Source organism: Aptenodytes forsteri, unplaced genomic scaffold, assembly GCF_000699145.1.
Source record: "Aptenodytes forsteri isolate BGI_AS27 unplaced genomic scaffold, ASM69914v1 Scaffold15, whole genome shotgun sequence".
Taxonomy (NCBI): Eukaryota; Metazoa; Chordata; class Aves; order Sphenisciformes; family Spheniscidae; genus Aptenodytes; species Aptenodytes forsteri.
Window position 1 is genome coordinate 23,608,559 of NW_008795129.1, and position 21,043 is coordinate 23,629,601.

A 21,043-nucleotide genomic window follows, 5' to 3' on the forward strand; every position below is an offset into this window, starting at 1 on the left:
CTTTTTCTTCTTTTTTTTAAGTGACATTGAAGAATGCAAGAGGATGTAGAAGGGAGACACAGGTGGGGTTTGAAGGTTGGAGGAAATACCTTGCGTTTGGGAATAAAAAATTTTCGTGCATGTATTTGGATGTGGGTATTTTTTGGCTGCAAACAAGGAGGGTTAATGGATATGTCCTGTCCCACTGTTGTATTAGGTCACTACAGGACATCTTCAACCTGTACTGGCTAGTTACTAAATTCAGATATATGCAGTCATAAAACCTGCAGAGTATTGCATATGTTGTGAGCTGCTCGAAAAGCTTATACCAAACACGTGCAATATTCTTAAATGTTCATTGCTTTCTCAAGACATGCCAATTTGTATGGACTTTGGACAACTCCAGGCTGCCCTGCTGTTTCCATCCAGCGTGAATGTATGCAATGGGAGTGAGGTGCATGAACAGGTCTGGAGGAAGGTTTTTCATTAGCTGCAGGTAGTAATTTATGGTGGGAAAGCAACAGGCAATTAAACCCCTTACATTGCTGAGCATTAATGTATAGTGCTGTAAGTTAGAACATTTCCTTAAATGTTTTACTTAATGAAGGTGATGTCTCTCTCTTTATGATCTAGTAAAGTCCTTTCCACACAAGGGCTTGAGTGGTTTGTTTCAAAAATTTCTTTATTATACTTACATACCCACATAGCACACACACCCCCAAGCCTACATTTCAAGCTACTGCTTCATTGTAGACTGGGAAAAACTGGCAGAAAGGATTGATTAGCCCTCCACAGATTGCTCTGTGCTGTCCTGAATGCAATTTGACAGGGATTGGGTTTGTTGGGTTGTTTTTAACTTCATAGACAAATATCTCCACCCTAAGATGCCTTGCAAGAATTTAGCAATATGTACAGAGAATACAGGCTTCTTGGCTGCTCCACCTCCAGTACAAAGTGATCCTTTCAAGTATTTTAAGTAGTAGATTTTCTCAAAGGTATCAAGCATGCTATGTAAATAAACTTCATTTCAAGCCAGGTTGGGTTACAGAAGCAGCTGATCCACAGCTAAAACCAGTATTATGGGCCTTTCATTCTCTAAAGGATTACTCTTCACTTGAAGCTGATGCAAAGGGAGGAAACTAGTCTCAACAGAAATGCTCACATAAAAGCAAAAACTACAGATACCAAGAAGGTGAAGCAGTCTCAAAGCCACTGTTCTTGTTTATTTGGGTTTTTTTCTCCTCTGTTTTAAAAGTGTAAATCCTTTTTATTGATTTAATGTTTAAGAAATATACGAAGTTTAGTCTGATCCTAAGAAATACTAAGTACCATCCCTGAGCAGGTAGTACAGCAGTGGAAACTGAGCTGCTGCAATAGCCTTATTAGTGCTCTGAGGTAATTTCTAGTGCTCTCCCATGACTTGCAGACTCTATCAGTTTTCCCTTGGGAGAGGTCAAATACCTGAAATGGAAAGATCTTGCATCATGCGTTGCACTGGAGGTGGAGATGTCATCCTCCCTGGGACCCCCTTTCATTCACAGCTCTTCTGGGCACCTTGCACAGCCTGATCGTTGTCCTAGAGCTCATGAAGAACTGACTCAGAAACCGTCTTAGCCTTAGGAGGATGAATGTGGCAGGGTCTGAAAACAAAGTGATGGCAGCAGTGGTGCCTGGTACCATTGTTCTGAGCGTGCTAGGTGCGGTACAAAACTAGTAATGTCATTGTCAAATGACATTAAATGTAAATGTCAAACCACTACTGATGATTTCGTAGTTTCAGGCTGTGGTTTGCATGTGTGAGTAACAGCCAGCAATAAACTGCCGTGGGAAGTATCTAGTCAGTCCTACACGACCTAATTTAAAGAAGCTATTTGGAGGTAGCCACAGCATTTATTAGCCATTATATTTATGAAAGTGGCAGCTGGGGGCTGATGGAGAAGACAGTGCCAGAGGCTGTGCAAGGTCAGTGCAGGATGCAGACCTTACCTGTGCAGAGCTTACGGGCTGCAACACCTTGAGCTGAAACCACGTGTCCCGAATGCTTTACTGCTGCAACCTGAGTATTCATCAGTCAGTTGTTTCAAATTTGGGATTATTTATTTGACAACGTAGAGTAAAATCCCTGTTGACTTGACTGGGATTAGGTATTTAACAAAACTCTTGGAAGACTTCAGTGGTGCCAGGCCAGGGGTTCGAGTCTGCACTAAGCGTGTGCTGTAGCACACTGCAAGAGTAGAGTAAACTGTTGACTTGACTGGGATTAGGTATTTAACAAAACTCTTGGAAGACTTCCTTCGTGCCAGGGGTTCACACTGAGTCTGCACTAAGCGTGTGCTGTAGCACACTGCAAGAGTTGGACACACCAGCAACCTTCATCTGAGGAGCTGTAACTCACAGCTGGAAGGAAGTGGGTATAAACCTTGGACTATTCTTCTGGCCCAAGCAGAGGGCTGAGCGCCAGGAGCACTGGGGATTTAATCCTTACACTAACAATGTTAGCTTGCAAGGTCAGTGCAGGATGCAGACCTTACCTGTGCAGAGCTTACGGGCTGCAACACCTTGAGCTGAAACCACGTGTCCCGAATGCTTTACTGCTGCAACCTGAGTATTCATCAGTCAGTTGTTTCAAATTTGGGATTATTTATTTGACAACGTAGAGTAAAATCCCTGTTGACTTGACTGGGATTAGGTATTTAACAAAACTCTTGGAAGACTTCAGTGGTGCCAGGGGTTCACACTGAGTCTGCACTAAGCGTGTGCTGTAGCACACTGCAAGAGTTGGACACACCAGCAACCTTCATCTGAGGAGCTGTAACTCACAGCTGGAAGGAAGTGGGTATAAACCTTGGACTATTCTTCTGGCCCAAGCAGAGGGCTGAGCGCCAGGAGCACTGGGGATTTAATCCTTACACTAACAATGTTAGCTTAGCATACTTTCTGGAATCCATTCTTAAACACAAATGTAGATGTGGTTTGACACCTTGAAAAATGTGCTAGCTAGCTTTCCTCAGCCTGGCGCTCCCTCCCGTGTCCTGCCCGATGCAGGGACCAGGTTGAAGAGAGTCAGGAGGAGAAGGAAGACGCCGCAGCCACCCCTGCTGCCTCCCTGCGTGTCTGCAGTAAGCATGTTTCCAGGGCAGCCATGCTGCCTGCGCTTGGACAAAGCACGGTCCATAAATGCAGCGTGTCACCATTCTTTGAACAGCTTCCCATCTTTGTGAACGTAATCAACAGACGACCTCCTGCATTTCTCTGGAGGGAGATAGCCTAGCCTAAGATCACCATTGCCAGTTAAAAAAGAAAAGGGATCCGATGTGGGCTTCCTATTGCTGGTCTATACAGGATTGTATTGTTTTCTGTTGGATTTAGGAGCTCGCTCCCCAACGGCCCTGTACAGTAGCCCAGAGGCTGCAGGCACACAACACAAGGCTTACTTTATTACCCGCTCAGCTGCCAGGCGGGCCTGGTTTTCTCGTTGCCAAAACAAAACAAAAAGCAAAGCTTCTGATCAGCTCTGTGACTTCGGGCAGCTGACGCAGGCTCTGAAATGAAATAGCTCTGTGGGCTGCCACCTTTGTGGAGTCGTATGCCAGAGGACCAGAAAGAGCTGCTGTCTGGTTGATGTGCACGGAGCTGTTTTCCTTACTCATGCAATCCCCACTTTTATAACAGCCACTGGCAGAGGCTGGAAAGAGTTCAGAATAATCCATGGAAATTTGTTATTTAAAAGAAGAAAATTATATTGTAGTAGGAGTTCAACATCACCAAGTGAAGGCTGCATTGCAGTAGGTGCCATGCAGATAGAAAAGGACACCCCCTTGTCCAAAACCTCATTGCCTGTAATGCAAACGGTGCTGTATGGATACATCAATAGGTTTGCAGATACTGGGAAAAATATTTGCTAGGCAAATGAAGTCTCATCTCCTTGGCACTGTGGTCATGGAAGCGAAGGTAGGCAGACATTCACAGCATACAAACTTCCAAAAAGAAGATTATGAAGATCTCATTTACAGAGTGGCTTAAGCAAATGAGCCATAATTTGGAATGACAGTAGCAAAGTTTATGATTTAGAAGGGGCAGAAGTTTCTGAGGAGCACCCCTGAGTTATTTGGGTGGGCTCTGCATGCTCAGGTGGCTTGGAGCCATTTCAGAAGGCGTAAATAATGCACTGACTCAAAACTTAGGCTGAACTCTTGCCGGTTAGTTCAAAAGCTTATTCCTTTTTGTTGTATCAGTTAAAAGCATGAGCATGTTTAGAAACAGGTGGGTTCCTGACATCCTTGAGCGTAGTAAAGTTGGATGTAATATTCCTATCTGGTCTGGGAGGAGAAGTCAGACAGAGACCCCACAGAGAGGTCCTGCTGTGCCAGAGTTGCTGCGTGATCATGTCATTGCCTTGTCCAGGCTGAGCAACTTCGCAGCCAAAGATGTAGAGTGTGCCTTAATTTTCCAGACTGATTTAAGACTGATTTAGTGAGCACCATCTGAAGACAAATACTATTCTCCTTAGGGTAGCTCAAATTCTTGTTTGGTGAGAAACAGTCTTTTAATGCTATATCTTTGAGTGTCTTGTTTAGAGGGTTACATTATGAGGGCAACTTTGGCCTGGTACTTTTAAAATTAAACTTCTCCAAACAGCATTTGAAATCTGAAATGAAGACTTCTTTCTCTTGTAATCTGCAAAGCTCCTTCTTGCTAGTATCTGGATCTACCGGAGTTTTGCGACTTAAATCTCGATGCGATGCTTTGGAAATGCAGCATTCATTTTAACACATTTGATATGGATTATGTAAGCAACGTATTAAAGGAAAGCTATGAAATATTCTCAGGTTAAGGTCTTTAAAAGCGCCTAACAGAGTAAGATGCCTGAGCGCCACTGAGTTTCAAATTCTGCCCTTGAAATTAATCTTTCCCACTCTCGTGTAATCTTAAATCCCATTAATAGCTAATGCATCGGTTGCATTTAAGATGCACATCTGTTTGTATATATGCACAAAGAAAATATTTGTGTCCAAATTCTTTCTCAGGGGCTTTTAAAATTATTTTCTACTGAATTGAGTAAGGTCATTTGGCAGAGCCATGCAGGTCATCAATAATTAATCCAAGCAGGCAGAGCTGAGTCTCACGGTGCTTGCAAACACCCTGTTAGACTGGATAGTTTGGCAAAGCAGGGGCAGTTCTCAGATTTTCTCAGCAAACAGCAAATGTGCGTTTAACTTTTGAGGGGAAGAGGGAGACTTGCTTTTATTGAAAACATCTGTGCTGTACTTGCATTGCAGCACTAGGTGCATCCATATGTACAGTGCAGAGCTTCTGATCCCCCATTCCACCCCCATGCAAGCTGGGGGCCGTTGCACTTAAACAAACGTGCCTGGCATATATGGTTCGTTTCTGCCATGTGCTGACAGACTGCAGTAACGCAAGAGGTAGGATATATCTTGGTTAACTTCATCTAAACTTTATCTGAAAGTTAGACCAGATTCTTTACACCTAACCCTGGCTGTCGAAGAACTGGTTCTGGGGTATGAGGTCATCATCTGTTTTAAATAGAGTCAGTAGGAAAAAAAATCATCTCTTCCAGAGGATATTTCCTATCCAGACTTGTTACCTAAGAAGATGGGATGAACGTGGGATGAATACTCTTCCCGTTTCCCTAGGAGGAACCTGTCTGTCCTGAGGAGGAGGCTCCTGAAGAGGTTCAGGTGACCAGCCTGGGCACAGCATCTTGCTTTTGGACAGACAACTCTGGGTGAAATGGGTCTGAGCCAGTGTGACGGGTGAAACCCCGGTGACTGAGGGGTGAATGTGCACCTCTGTGGAGGCAGAAACATTTTGTGTTCTCAAAAGTTTATCTGTTTCCTCTAGCCGTATTGGTTGACCTAACAGAGTATGTTGCACAAATATTACCAATGCACGCCCTCACTGCATGAGATGAATTAAAATGGTTTCCATGAGGCTGAGGATGGCATTCATGAAGGCAGTAACCCCCTTCCAACCTGAGTCTTCTCTGAGGAGTCTGATCAAGTATCCATCATCCCAAGCATGGAGCAAGACTGGCTTTTGAGCCATGATGGCATAACCTTTGGATTCAGGGTTGGATGGGACCGCAGTAGGTCCCAGCTCAGAGCCCACACGATGCCTTCAGCATGGGCAGAGAAGAAGGGACCAGAGCCCCTTGGGGCAGAAGAGCCTGGTTGAGTGTCTTACCATCCTGACGGCCACCAGGTTCCAGCTCTCCCTGCAACACCAGCTGTCCCCAGGCCACATGTGTTCAGGGACAAGCAGGCTGGGAACTAGTCCAAAACGAGAACAGGCGTGTGCACTGCTCCCTCTCCTCCACTGTAACGCTGGTACGCACGCTTTTAACGCCTGGCCCCTGCTGAACTGCTTTTGCTTTACAAGATGAGAGAGCTCCGCAGTTTTGACAAGGAAAATTTTTGCCCAGATGCCTGAACACCAGTGCTCTGCTTGTTTAAATATTTGTTCAAACCAGCTTGACTTTCCAGTGCATTTTTGCATGAGGGGTTTTGGAGGTGGTGGAAAGAAGTCAGTTCTAATAAAATCTCATGCTCGGGTGTAATCACATGAGAGCATTTAGCCAACAGTACTCTCTGTTCCGATGGCAGCACTTCGCATCACATCTCCCCATCACCGTCCTGCCTTTCTTCATGCCTGTTTCTTAACTTAAGCAAGTATGTGGATGAATATATGTCCTATCCACAGCCTGTACAAAGACTTTCAGGACTTTTAATCTCCAGAGCTCTTAATCTGGCCTGTTCACATGTGCTGTATTTCCTGAGAGAGAAAATAAATAGGGATGGGTGGAGGAAAGCAGCTGCCTGCGTCATCTGCTTCCTCAGCGTTGTATGTTCGACGGCCGGTTGGTGCGGTGTATCCTGCAGAAATGGCAGGAATTGGGATTATTCAAGGGATAACTTACAACCGGTGTGAGTAAAGGTCGTGCCTGTGAAGAGAAGTATTGGAAATATTTGTGTTGACCCTCTCCCAAGCTTTACGTGTCATATCCACGGCGGTTTGCCACTGCCAGCCTCCAGCTTGTGATCTGTCCTGGTCACTGCTGTTCCTTTTACTTCTTTATTTTAACAAAGCCCCACTTGCTCTGAACCACTTCATACCTGCAGTTATGATCACCATTTCCGACCTCCTCCTTGCTCCCCAATGTGATGTCCTGCATCGGATCTTGGCGCTATGAGTGTTTTTTTAAAAGACCTGGCAGAAGACCTGGTAGAGCAAACTGCAGCAGGGACACCAAGTGTTCCCCCATGCACCTATTTTAGCCCTACCAGGACTCTCAGCATCCTCTTCTAAGCAGTTATTTCTGGAATTGTGTATCTGAGCTCATTAGTTAGAGCATCACCATGCAGCCAACTGATTAGAAAGAAACAAATTACCACAACACTCCAAATTAAATTTTCAGCACATGTATATTTGAAAAGTACAAGTGTTCACCCCAGGAAGTGCCTTGAAATTCAGAAAAACAAAGATCTGGGGAATGTTTGCTAGCATTTGCCAAGCTTTTTTTTTTTTTTTTTTAAGGTAATTTATGCAGGAAGATAACTCCCTATCCCCTCAATCTCAGTATTTTCCTGTATGTTGAGGTATATTGCCTGGAGAAGTGTTGTACCTAAGTCGGTTTATTCTTCTCAGTTAAAACTGTAGCAGTTTAACATAAACAGGAATGATTAAGAGGCAAGCCCACAGACTTCCTTCAGATGTTAGCAAACAATTTGGCTGTTAATTTTTACCTGTTTGTGGATGCTTGAATTTAAGTGAGTCGCAATTAAGCACAATTACCTGTGTGCACAGTTCTGGGAGGCAAGAGAAGAGCAGTGGAGGATGCTGGTTTGCCCTGACACAGGTTTGCTTTCCTGGAGCTCTTGCAGGTGTGTTGGCCAGGAGGAGATGGCATGGCAGGGTCATCTCTAGAGGCCACCGATTTCTGCAGCAGTGTAGAAGGCATCCTCAGCTGCATGGCTTGTGGTTAGAAGTTTCTGTTGATAGTGCCCACCTCTCCAAGCAAAAGCATCTTCCCAAATGATGGCAGCAAAGCAAAGGAAGGTGCTAGCTGTTTCATGAGGACAAACCTTCTGCCCTCGGTCACACACAGCAGCTCTCCAAAATCTAGTGTTTTAACCACAAAAGTCTCTCTTTCTATTCTGGGGGAGATCTGGGCGTGACATGAGATATGGGGTCCACGTATGGGGTTCCCTGCAGTTCTGGGACCTGCTCCAACACTGGGTGCATTTAGTGGCTTTGGTGCAGGTTTGTCTCTCATCGTAACATCAGGAAACATGCTCTACAGCCATTCATCAACTGCCCATCAGTGTGCTGTCAGTCACTGTGATTTATTTGAGTTTTCAGTGCCAAACTGATTAAACTGCACGTTTCACAAAAACGAGTTACTTGTGGCACTGAGTAAAATTATTGCATCTGTCCAAAGAAACTATCAAAGGTTACAGTGTCTGTTTACATTCCTCATAAAGAAAATCTTGTTAAACTCTCTCTCACATATTTTACAGCCATGGTAAGAGCCCCTGAAGAATACGCTGTCAGGAGAAATGGTTTCAAGCTTTTCTATCTAATTTTATGCAGCAGGAGTATATGCTGTTTAATTGGGGAGTTAGTGAGAAGTCTCTGTGGTGACACAGAGAGATCCCTTGTACAAACAGAGGGAGAGTTTGTGGGATGGGTTTTGCTCTCTCACAGAAAGCTGTGCTGCTGGAAAGGTCAGCGATCGTGGGACACGCAGCGTTACAGATCAGGTTTGCCAAATGACTGCAGCTTTGTACGCTGGAATGTGAGATCATTTGTCTTTTTCAAATTAACTTCTGTGCCTTGCTTTGGCCCCGTGTGGTGTTTTTCCTACCTACCCCTATTTTTAAACAACTATGCAAAAGCTAATTTTAACCTGTGATACTGATCATGTGTTGATCAATCCCCATCTGCTCCTGTTCTCTGAAGTCAAGTTTCAGCAGGTCTCTGGTTGAGCTAGATTCTGGGTCTCTTTCCATCCCTGTGGCCATGACTATCCATGTCAGCTACCCCCACTTAGACTTTTATCTGCTAAATATTTTGTCCACACAGTAATCCAACTGTTTCCTTTTTGTTCTCCGTATGTTTGTTGGAAATGAGCACAAGTGAGGTGCTGAGAAACTCCTTCCAACCGGTATGTGAAGTTTCCTAGGACAGCATGACGTGAGGGTTTGGTGCTCAGACTGGATGCACCCTCTCATTGCTCCCAGTGGGGCATTTGGCTCCCAGCTCGGCAGGACACCTCTGGGACCCAGCCGTGTGTTTTCCTTTGCAGATGTTCTGCAGCTCCAATTCCCTTTGCACAAATGGTCCCGCCACGAGAGTGCCGTTCGGAGCCAGCTGCCAGCAGCATCCAATGCCCGCCCTGACCCACAGACTAAACCCAGAATCCCAACTGATACGGGAAAGAAAAGGATTAACTCAAGTCTGTGTTTTTAGGGGCATCCTTTTACACTGTCCCTAGCAATGCTCTCTTCTGCATGTATTTGCTTCATTCACTTTAAAGACTCCTAGTAGTTCCTGCAAGGACTATAGAAACCCTTCATCCATCACAGATATTCAACTACATCTGGGTGACCCGTCACAGAAAATTACATAGCAGGTCGGGGCAATTCGAGACCATTCCTGATAGCTGAGTCTAGGTAGGGAATTTAGCTTGTCAGAAGAGACCTATCCAAGTGGAGATCTGACCCAGACAGTAAGTGAACCTTCTTATTCTTGCAGAAGCTGATTTTTCACTGCCCCTTATGATCTAGGATTTGGTTTTATACTTCACCAGGAGGAAGCCATCGCTTTCTGCTAGTCAGTAGCCCTGATACCATGCTGGAGCTTCTCTTACCAAGTGACCAAGTGAAGAGTTAAAATTGCAGAGCCAGTTTTCTGCAGCACCCTGCTGCTTCCTTGATGCCTCAGACTGAAGCATTGATCTGAACTAACCAGTTTAGTATGGGCAGAGGATCTGGCTCAGAGCACATGGGGCTATAGATAGCTGCTCAGCTTCTGCAGCACTGACAGTGATAAATGGTCCCTGGGAGAGGAGGATGTTTAGTCATCTCCTGAGGATGATTTGATGGACGTAAGTAACTACTGAGTCTCAAGACCTCTGTCCATGTTGCATCATGCTAAAGATACTTCATATCTTTAATGTGTTGTAATGTACAGATCATTTTGGATGGCTTTTTCTTTTGAAGAACGTATACTCCTAACATAGCCCTGTGTACGGAGGAGTAGGCACAGATCATGTGTCCCTGAGCCCGCACAACGCAGTAGGGACCGAGAAGGACCACCCCGGATTTCTGAGGGTCCCTGTGCTAAGCCACTTCTTTCCCTGACCGCTTCATATACCAGCAAGGTGGCCATGAAGAGACGATGTAGAAATGAAGTGCCACATTTCACAGCTGTCATGGCCAACTTGGGCTGGAAAATGTTACTTGTGTACGCATCCAGGCTGTGATGTTCAGTCGCTCCAAGGAGTCCTGCTTTATTGAAGAGAGTGTTTCCAAAGGCTGTAGCTGATTTTTCACAAGCAAGTTTGTGCACTGGCCAAGACTGCTGACAGCTCAATATTCAGCTACAGAATATAATTTTCTGTCATTTTGATTTATGTTCTTCTGTGCATGCGGAGTCCCACGTAAAAAAAAAAAACGGAAGTTTATCTTAAAGTTAGATTGATGCAAGTTTATTCTTCAATTGACCTAGCAAATTAAAGATCTTTTTAGAATTTTTTTATTTATTTCTGGAATATGAAAGAGAAAAGTACTGAAAAGTAACCTCCGCTGCCAGTTTTGTGACCCACTGTTGTGATGTCTGCCATGGTGCAATGCAAAAAGAGTCATTGTCATCAAAAGAGAAGCGAAGCTGAAACCATGAGAGCAAGATCTGCTCTTGGCTGAAGTTTCCACCTGCACCCGGTGGCCCTGTCCAAGGAGGCTCTGATGCACCGAAGCAACACCCAGGACATCGGGGCCAAACTCCAGAGCACAGTGTTCCACCAAAGGGTATCTTAAATCTCTCAGTAACTGAGGGTTTCTCCTGGGAAAAAGCCCGAATCCCCTGGGGGAGGGGCTGGTGTAAAGCCATGGTCTCCGCTCCCTTCGAATGGCAGAAAAAGGGCTCATCCTGCAGCCTCTTGGGTTTGCCTGAAGGTTCTATGGCAGAGCTCTCTCCTCTGCCTCGCTTCTGGCACCCAGACTTGGGCTCCTGAATTGTTTCGCTGCATTTGGAACATTGCTTCTTGGCATTAGTGTTGGGGGAGTATTGCTTGCAGTTTCCTTCTGACAGATGCTTAAAAGAGCAATACTGAGCTGGCGGAGGGGGAAAAGCATCGCTTGGCTATTTGTGTGCAGTTGTGTGAGTTACAAAGCATTCTACAAGACAAAGGAAGAGGCTGCATGAAACAGCTCTTGGGGTGGCACTGACAGGAATAAAAGCTCCTAGCACAGCCCTAGGAAAAGGCAGGAGAGCAGGGAAGTGTGTTTTATTCCAGTTCTCTGCTTTCCTACAGAGTTCAGACAATTTTATTTATTGCATCTCCCCCCACTTAGCAGCGATGAGCATATAGGTAATCTAAGACATATGACATGTCTCAAAAGTGTAACTCCAAAATGTGCCATGGGCTGAAATGAAGTACACGTTCCAGCCCCGGGGTAGGGATGGCTGACGTGGGGACAGCGCAGTGTCATGGGGCTGGTCCCCACCACGGGAGGGAAGCGGGGTCCTGGCTGGAGCCGGGCCAGCCAGGGGGGGCACCTGCTGAACCGCTGGGCTCTGCTGCACCCCCTCTGCTTTAATGGGAGACATCTGCTGCATGAGGGCTGCCTATTCCTCTCATTTTCTTCTGGATAACGCTGGTAAAGTATTAGTAAAATGATTGAAACCCGTGTGTTGTGAGCGGGGCCGTCTGTCTGCAGCACGCGTAGCAGAAGGGTATTTTAGGATTCCCAGCTGTAATCCTGTAGGGTATCGGACTGCAAAGCAGAAGAGAAATAATCAGGCTCAGATGAATAATAGGGGTGCAGCAGGTAAAAATGAAGCCCAGGTCCACCCCAGCGGTCCCATGGGGCGGGAGGCAGTTGGGCAACACGCGAGGGTAAACTCATAGCTCCCCTGGAGCTAAGGTGGGTTTTAACATTAACCTCGCTGGAGCCAGGAGTTAGTGACTGGCCAGTCTGTGTGTTGTCATCACATGTTATTTGGACAAATGGGTAAAAATACCTTATTTCCTAATTTGCTTTACTGCAGTATATATACACACACACGTATATATATACACACACCCCTTCTGCAGCACACATTAAGTGTATACAGGGCATTTCCTTGATGACTGGCATTTAGCTGCTGAGTTACAGGTGGATTTCTGTATAGTCAGCACAGATATCAATCACAAAATCCTTTTAATAGATCAAAGAGTGCCGTGTAATTGAAAACTTCTTGTAGAAGCGTTCATTTCAAGCAGTTCTTAAAATTTTCTCCTAATGTATAAGATACGAAAGAAATGTTTTTCAGGGTGTAAAATGGAAAGAAGTTTTGTTCATTACTTTTTTTAGATCTCTACTCAAATTAAGGATTATTGACAAGAAGTATTTTACCATGCTCCCCAAAGGTATTTCTGTATTCATAAAAGCCTCTTGGTTAAATCAGCGGGTGAGCAATAATCACCACCTAAGGGATGGGTACATACTGGAATTTTACTTGCTTTATATTTGAAGGTTTTTCTCCATTGTATATTACAATTTGTTTTACCTTTAGCAATCTAAATCCTTCTTCAGTTGAGGAAAACCTAAAAACCATCATAATTACTGTTCTTATTGCACCCTAGCCCTGTAACAAGATAGATCTTGGATAATTAAATAAAGACCCATGGAATAACCTTCCACCTTTTAAATAAGATGCTTTTACGACAGCCAGCCCCAATGGAGAGTCCGTTTCATGGAGCCATCGTCCTTGTGCCAGACATGGCTTTGAAGGTGACACAAGGAAAGCTGAATATCAGTGTCTTTTATTTTTACTAGCTGCATACTGTAACTTTGCAGCAAGTAAAATCTCAAGCAGCATGGGATCCCAAAAGAGGCCATGCCTTTGCGAGGAGCTCATGTACTCAGAGATGAAGAGCGCAGCTGAAAAATGAACAGAAAGGAAATAGCCCTGGGGAGCTTCAGTGCTGGAACTGAAGAAATAATTTGGTACTTGTACAGACAAGTGCTCACCAAATTCTGCACATTATAAATAATAATAATAATCTCTCTGCCTCCCATGCATCTATTGGGAAATGCATCTTCCCCGCTGAGAAAATGGCCCATGCTGAATAAATGTTTGCCCTTTACAGGGAACAAGAGAGATGGGAGGTGGACATTAGGGCTCTCATCTCTTTCCCAAAGGAAAGCCATTAAGCGTATAAAATACATATGTTTTCTCTTCAGCAGCTGTTGGGTTTCTCAGACCAAGAGCCATAACAAGACCAACAAGGTTTGGAAAATTTCTGCCCCCCTCCCTACCAGAAATGCTGCTGAATCAGTAAAATAGGATTGTGCATCTGTGCCTCGTTAGGCCAGTGCCTCTAATTAAATCATTGGCAAAAAAATGGCTTCAAGCTGCTCTGCTTTGGGTTGGTGACTCGTGGTGGAGGGTGAGTCTGACCCTTTTCATGGTAGCATCTGAAACCACCACTGTTAGATTTACAAGAAGACGGTGGTCCTGCAAAATTAAACCCTGACAGAGCCTTCCCATTCACTGAAGCTACGTACAGACCTTTCATGTCTCTCGGTCAGAAGTGAGTTCTTCTTTTCTTTAGCTATTTCTAGAGAAAAACCATGGGAGAATAATTATTTGCACAGTTTTGTAGGATCCTAGACTTGCAGTGAAGTGTCCTCCCAGTGATCCCTGTCTGATACTGCTATTGCCTGAATGAAGAAGTGCCACGTAAAATGCAGTGCATTAATTTGGATTAGTTAGTTAACGATGTAGATTAGATTGTCTTCCATACAAGGCTTGGCAAAGTTTTGCCCAGCTCAGTTGCACAAGGACATTGGATCTACCATAGCATGCGGCAAAGACCTGGGTATGGGGGAGGTAGGGAGAGAAGGGGGAAAAAGGGGAAATAAAACAAAAGAGGGAGGAATGTGAAACCCAGGCTCACCTGAGGGTGCTCCATCTGGGGCCACCTCGGAGCTACCCTGGGCTCTGTGAGCGCAGCAGCAGCAGGACGGCTGGGGATATGGGACCTGGTTGGGAGACCGTCCTTGCTCAGCCATGCCCTTCTGTCTCCTTTGCAGGCCTTGCGATGAAAACCACCCCCACGTGAAGCCTGACGCGTACGTGAACAACCTTGCCGAAGCAGTTGACATTATCCTCCAGCAGCTGTAAAACCGACAGCGCTGTGAGTGATTGGAAGGAATGAAGAGGAGGCCTCGCATGCAGCCTCTCCGTGAGGCCGCTTCGTCCTCTCCCACCTCCATCTGACGTTGACAGACCCAGCCCCAGCCTTGCCTGGGGTGGTGAACGCCTGCGTTCCTAAGTGTTTCATGTAATGGCAGTAAAATGATCTATTGGCTTCATCAGGGGAACACTGAACTTTGTGTCCTCCGGCATGTCTTGAATGTCTTCCCCTTGGTGCCATGCCCCTGCCAGCGCAGGTGAAATCAGCTCTCCCAAAAGTGCCAGGCTCTTTCCCAGCTGGGGCTGAGCCTTGTCTGCCCGAGGGGAGCCCTGAGGGTGGTGAGGGGCCTCTGCCTCCCACCGATGCTGCGGGGGGCTCTGCCCCCTTTAACTCTTTGCTCACACCAGGGACCCAGCCCAGAGGTGTCCAGGTGGGAAACGGGGGACCCGGCACCCCTTCATGGACAAGCTTTGCTATTTAACTCACCCTTTCTGTGCCTTTTGGGGTGCCTGAGATGGGATGGGTGATGTCCTTGAGGGGTGATGGAGGCCACCAAGCCCTGGGCTGGTGTGTGCCGGCCCAGCCCCGCTCTGCAGGGTCCTGTGCGTGCCTCTTGCTATGGGCGGCATGAAAACCCTGGGGAGGGGGACAGCGCCTGTGCCCTTGGCAAGCCAGTAATCACATTTCTGCCATGTTTAGCCCCTGTCCAGCACTGCCCCAGGTTAGGGCACGGGAATCCGGTAATGCTGCAACACATTACAGAATAACCACGCTGTCCGGTCAGGAATAAACCTCGTCCTGTGAATCTGGCCCGTTTGTCATTGTGTTCAGTCACATCAGCACTGGCAGGGATGCTTAGAGGATCTGAAATGCTTTTCCCTGGCTGGAATAAGCTGGTGAAGGCCATGGGACCAATGGGCTTTTCCTTCTCTTCGTGGGGGGTCTTGCAGGCAGACATGGCTGTGGCGGGGGAATGCGGGTTTCCTACCCCTTCCCGTTAAAATCCTGGCCGTGCAGCCGGGAGCTTGCCCACGCCCGGGCGCTGCCAGCATCGAGCCCCGCGCAGCTTCAGCTCACCTGCCGGCAGGTGCTCCAGTGGGGAGCATCACGGGACGGCACGGCAGGCGTGCTTGGCCCTGCCACGAAGGCCGGCGTGGGCAACTCGGCTCCAGCCGGTGCTGGCGCTCCTGGCTTTTCCAGTCCCAACTGGGAACCAGTCTCTGTAAAGCACCAGCTCCATCAGTCCTCCTGCCATGACTATAAATTCTGCTTTATAAATATTATGTGGAAACGTTCAGCCACTTTCTTTCCTTCTCAGTAGTCATTGCTAAACTTTCCTCCAGTTCTCCTGGATAGCAAAACCACACAGGCATACACCACTCCCTGATGGCTGTAGCTACCTGAACGGGGCGAACCTGGTATACTCGCTGAACATCCCCCAGCACTGACTCTGCACCAGCACCGCGTGCCTGCCGAGCACCTGCCTCATCAGTTTAGCCCCAGCTCAGCCCCATCCTGCTGCCAGGGAGCGCTCAGCACATGCAGGGCTGCCAAGTCATGCTCCAGTGAGCAGAGACAGGCATGAGATTTTTCTTTTTTTCTAATCAGAGTAAGCGTTGCTAAAATGAGCTGCTCCCCACCGCTGGACATTGCCATACTCCAGCAGATCCCCGGGGTTTTTAGTTTCTCTCACCTGACAGTTTTACAGCACAGCTATTGCAGCATGCATGGCAACACCTGGCTACGCTGCATGTGGCAAGAGCGCAGCAGGGATAGGAGCTCAAACCAGGGAGCAGAATTAGAGATTGGGGCTTGCTCCATCACATCCTCTGCCCCAGGGGAAGGAGGGGGTGCCCACCTTCACCGACACTTGCCAGCTTTGCAAGGGTCACCCTTTTACAGGCAAAAGTCCCCTTTTAACCATCGTGTCAGCAGTTCTGCACCCCCTTGGGTTTTAGGCAAGGCTGCGTGCTTTAGACTGGAACGGAATGAGACCGTTTGGGCTTTAACCTGCTTCAGACCTCCCATGGGACCACGGAAAGGTATGCAATTACACGTGTTACATATATTTATATATACATATGCTTGGGCAGTGTGCTCTGGCCGCTGTCTGCATTCAGCTACTGTTCTCCACATTTGCAAGCGGGAGGTAAACAATAATTCTAGCTATGTTTCCAGCGGTCCTAACAGCTGAAGACAACCCTGGTCCCTGAAGGACGCCGAAGTGATGCTCCCTGTTCCTGGAGCAGCCTGCGAGTGTTGGAAACCCTTGTTTTTCAGAGCTACCAGCTGGCCGCTGAGCTGCACAGCACCCCTTGGGGACAGCAGGGAAAGCGGGCTAGAAATTAAATTATAATAAAATAAACCACATCTGGGAAAATGACCTTGGTGCAATTTTTTGGTCTGTTTTGGTATCTTTTTATCCTCTGGGTAGTGGTTCAGCCAAAGTGTACAGCACTGTGTGCATCCACGCACACACAAAGGATGCTGCAAACCCTGGTCAAACGTTAGGGCTGTGGTGGATCACTGAGAATTTCTTTTTTGTCCTCTAATTCTTCCTTTTTGTTCTATTATACTAAGCCTATCACTTCAGTCTGATTAAGTTTAGGCAGATAAACATCCTGCCATCTGTCATGAAACTTTTTAAACTGTTTGCTCACTCAAGGAAACACAGCTGTTTTCCCTTCTGGTTTACAAAGGCTGTAGGGAGGTATTACCCTGTTTCCCCAATTTATTTAACACCCTGTATGCCCTTGCCCTGCTGTGGGCTCTTGCCTTGCTCGGGTTTAGATTTTATTTTAAGGGGTGGGACATTATCTCTGTCCTTAAACATGAAGTGTAAGGTGCTACTTGGCACTTAAATGTTGATTTGCATTTTGCTGTTACCTCTTCGACTGCGTTACAGCTAAATAACAGCCAGTGTCAGGCTGGGAGGGATGCATCCCCCACCACGGGGGGATGCATTGCATCTGCCTGCACATGAACCCAAAAAAATGTCCATTTTCTGGTGCAACCCAAGGCTGGGGCATCCTTACTATTTCTGACATGGACACTTCGATGGAGGGCCCCAGCTTTCCCAACCCACACCCATTTTTTGGGACACCCCCCCCCCCCCCCAACGCCTTCGGTCTCCCCAGTATGAGGAAAACACTACCTGCGCTCCCGATCCTTGAACCAGTCGCCCCAGTGCCCTGAAGTCCCTTTTGATCGCTGCAGGACTTCTCTCTGCAACCTCTTCAGTCTGATTAAGTTTAGGCAGATAAACATCCTGCCATCTGTCATGAAACTTTTTAAACTGTTTGCTCACTCAAGGAAACACAGCTGTTTTCCCTTCTGGTTTACAAAGGCTGTAGGGAGGTATTACCCTGTTTCCCCAATTTATTTAACACCCTGTATGCCCTTGCCCTGCTGTGGGCTCTTGCCTTGCTCGGGTTTAGATTTTATTTTAAGGGGTGGGACATTATCTCTGTCCTTAAACATGAAGTGTAAGGTGCTACTTGGCACTTAAATGTTGATTTGCATTTTGCTGTTACCTCTTCGACTGCGTTACAGCTAAATAACAGCCAGTGTCAGGCTGGGAGGGATGCATCCCCCACCACGGGGGGATGCATTGCATCTGCCTGCACATGAACCCAAAAAAATGTCCATTTTCTGGTGCAACCCAAGGCTGGGGCATCCTTACTATTTCTGACATGGACACTTCGATGGAGGGCCCCAGCTTTCCCAACCCACACCCATTTTTTGGGACACCCCCCCCCCCCCCCAACGCCTTCCCCCCCCAGCCCCATGGAGATGCCAAGGAGGTGCAGCCAGACCTCCTCCAGGAGAGGAGAGGCATGTGAGGCTCCTGCACCCGCACCCAGCTCTGCCCCATCAAACCCCAACCGGTGCCACAATCCGGCTGTTACGTCCCCAAGGGGCAGCAGTGTCCCCAACGCCCCCGACCCCACAGCAGCGCCCGGCCATGGGGACAGCACAGAGAGGCGAGACGCTGGCCGGCGGTTATTGAACCAGGAAGCTTTATTTACACAGTAAAAGTAACAAGCAATTTCCTGAGACTGAGCTGCTCTAGTGCAATCAAGTCATGGAGGGGGTACGAGTGGGCAGCCTCCTCGCCCGCCCGGGGAGAGGGCAGCCTGCACCGGCGGGGGCACCTCGGGCAGCCCCTCTCCGGGGACACGCACATCCCGCTGCGCTTGTGCAATTGCCAGCGAGACTTGGCTACTACAGGTCATAGCTTCAGAAGGCTTTTTTTTTTTTCTTTTTTGTTTTTTTTTTTTTGGCCATCCTCTTCTTTTGATTTCTTGAACATCAAACCCATAAACGCTGTAAAGCACTGCTACAATCCTATAACATCCTACATAAGTCTGTTAGCCTGTTCAGCCAGGAGCTTTTCAACAATGCACTTGAAACACAACTTTATTGGCCAAATAGGCTATGCTATAACGTGGAAAAATTACAATCTATTTTACAAATACTTCTTTTTGCTTTTTTTAATGTAATCTTTCATAGAACAGGCTCAAAGAGCTGCATCTGCAAACACACAGAAAACTCCCCGTGTGCATGCTAAGACTTTTCCTATTAAAATCCTTTTTTTTTTCAGGACTCATACTGATGAACCCTTATTGCTGCTGACACAGCTTGCTGTCCTCCTGAAGTGGCTGCTGGCCAGACTGGGTCACGCCTTGGACAAGCCACCAGGTCTCTTCACAATAATGAGCCTGTTTTAGCTACCTAGCAAGGAGTAACATCCCTTGTCTGCATATTACTTTAATAGCACATTCTGGCAGCCGGCAGGAATTTGCCGGGGGGTTACCAAAGCATCTGTGTAATAGGTGAAGTCCATTAAAAACCAAAAGCAGGACGCCTGGGGGGATGCCCTGCTCTCCCGCTCCGGTCACTGCGGGCATAGGGTTTGTATCTCCTGAACCTCCCGCACGTGCTGGGGAGCAATGCCACTTCTGACTTTACAATCAACAGGATGTCCCCTGAATCTGAGGCACATACTATATTATATTAAATATTTTTAATTACTTTATTTATATATATATTTATATATATATAAATCCACAAATGTTTTACCTCTACAGAGAGAGAGAAAAAAAAAATTTAAAAAGTAAGGCTTTCTTAAACTGAGAATAAGTACATGAAATCATACAAACCTAACAACGAAATATCCAACAGAACACCACCGTGGCCTCAAAACCGTCGCTAACTGTAGTCTGTGCCTACGCTAACGTGCCCAGTATAAGGCCATGACTCATTGGAGAAGCGTCTTTAGTAAGGCAAACGGGTTGTGCTGTATGTAAACTGAATGCTACGGCTGCGTCGAGTACAGCTGGGTAGTGGTCCATTGGTCACCTTCCTACTGAGGGGGGTTAGCATGGCACCAGTAGCAGCCCTTGGAAAGAAAACAGAAGCCCTTAGGAATTACAGCCCCGGTGATGCACGTGCGAGAGCCCACCTGAGCTCTGCGGCAGCAGCCGGACATGGATTTGGGTGAATTTGCCCTTTTTCGGTCCGATGGGAGCCGGCAGCTGAGGAGGTGCCCATGGCCAGCGGGAGCTGTGCTCCCCAAGACTGGGGATGCGTCAGTGGTGGTGGGGTATCGAGCATCAGGAAGACTCAAAGCCGAGAACTGTGCTGTGGCCGTGCCGCTGTGGTGGCATGAACCGGAGGGGCGGCCGCAGCCTGGGGAATCGCTGGCGTGGCTGGACCCTCCCAAAACGCCTGAGACAGGCAGCGCCTTCCACTACAGGAGGGCTAAAAATGAAGCCAAGATGTATTTTCTTTTAAACGATGCATCAAGTGACACTTAAAAAGAGCTGGAGGGTTCTCCAAAATGAAAAGACATCCCTGTCATTCCCTCCCCAAATATTTGGGGCTGGCCCTGCCTGCCAGCACCCGGCCTGGAGGGAGCGGACATAGCTACTGCCGCCAGCAAAACCTCTGCGGTGCCAGGACAGGGATAAAGCTATATAACAGCTGATGGGTTCCATTGTGATGGGAGACACCACATGCATCCTGAACCACCGCAGAAAAAAGTGCACTAACATAACCAGAAATTATGAATAAAACCTGTACCAGCGGCTCTCAGCCCTTTCTGAGTTATGGACTCCTAAAGCTTTGCCAATGGGGGTGCTGAACCCCATTATAAATGTCACGTCTTCAATTGCTGTTGGTATCAATGACTTTTTTCCTTTCTCGCTTTTGCAGAGCTTGGGAAGTAAACCCTGAGCTTGAGGGAACCTGCAGAAGATGCTGGAAGCCACTCGTACAGCTTTCCTAGAGCTTTAAACAAACAAACAAAAAAAAATAGAGGGAGAAAAAAAAATACGTGTCCTTCTAAACCTGCTAGCAAGTGGACTGCTTATTTTTACCAAAGAGAATTCATATTGTACAAACGTAATGGTCACCACTTTATCTGTGCTTAAAAAAGGCACAGGAAGAGGAAAAACTTTCAGTGCTGCTACCTGCATTTTCAGCCTTTCGCCAGCTGATTTTTATCAAGTAACCCCACGGTGTGCCTTGGGCATGCAGCCCCTTCACAGTAAGACAGAGCGAAAAAAAGAGGGTGGCAGCTGTGCCTCGGGTAGCAAAGAGGGCACAGCCGCTGGGAAAAGGGTAAATGGCCCA

At 47.0% G+C, this 21,043-nt stretch overlaps 1 protein-coding gene across 1 annotated transcript in view; it reads left to right on the forward strand.

Moving 5' to 3' along the window:
- LHPP (phospholysine phosphohistidine inorganic pyrophosphate phosphatase) overlaps positions 1-14,583 on the forward strand; it is an 88,177-nt gene extending 73,594 nt beyond the window's left edge. The window contains 1 exon segment of the mRNA XM_019471668.1: positions 14,304-14,583. Within this exon segment, the coding sequence (XP_019327213.1) occupies positions 14,304-14,394 (91 nt within the window). The 3' untranslated portion in view covers positions 14,395-14,583.
- The last annotated feature ends 6,460 nt before the right edge of the window (positions 14,584-21,043 follow it).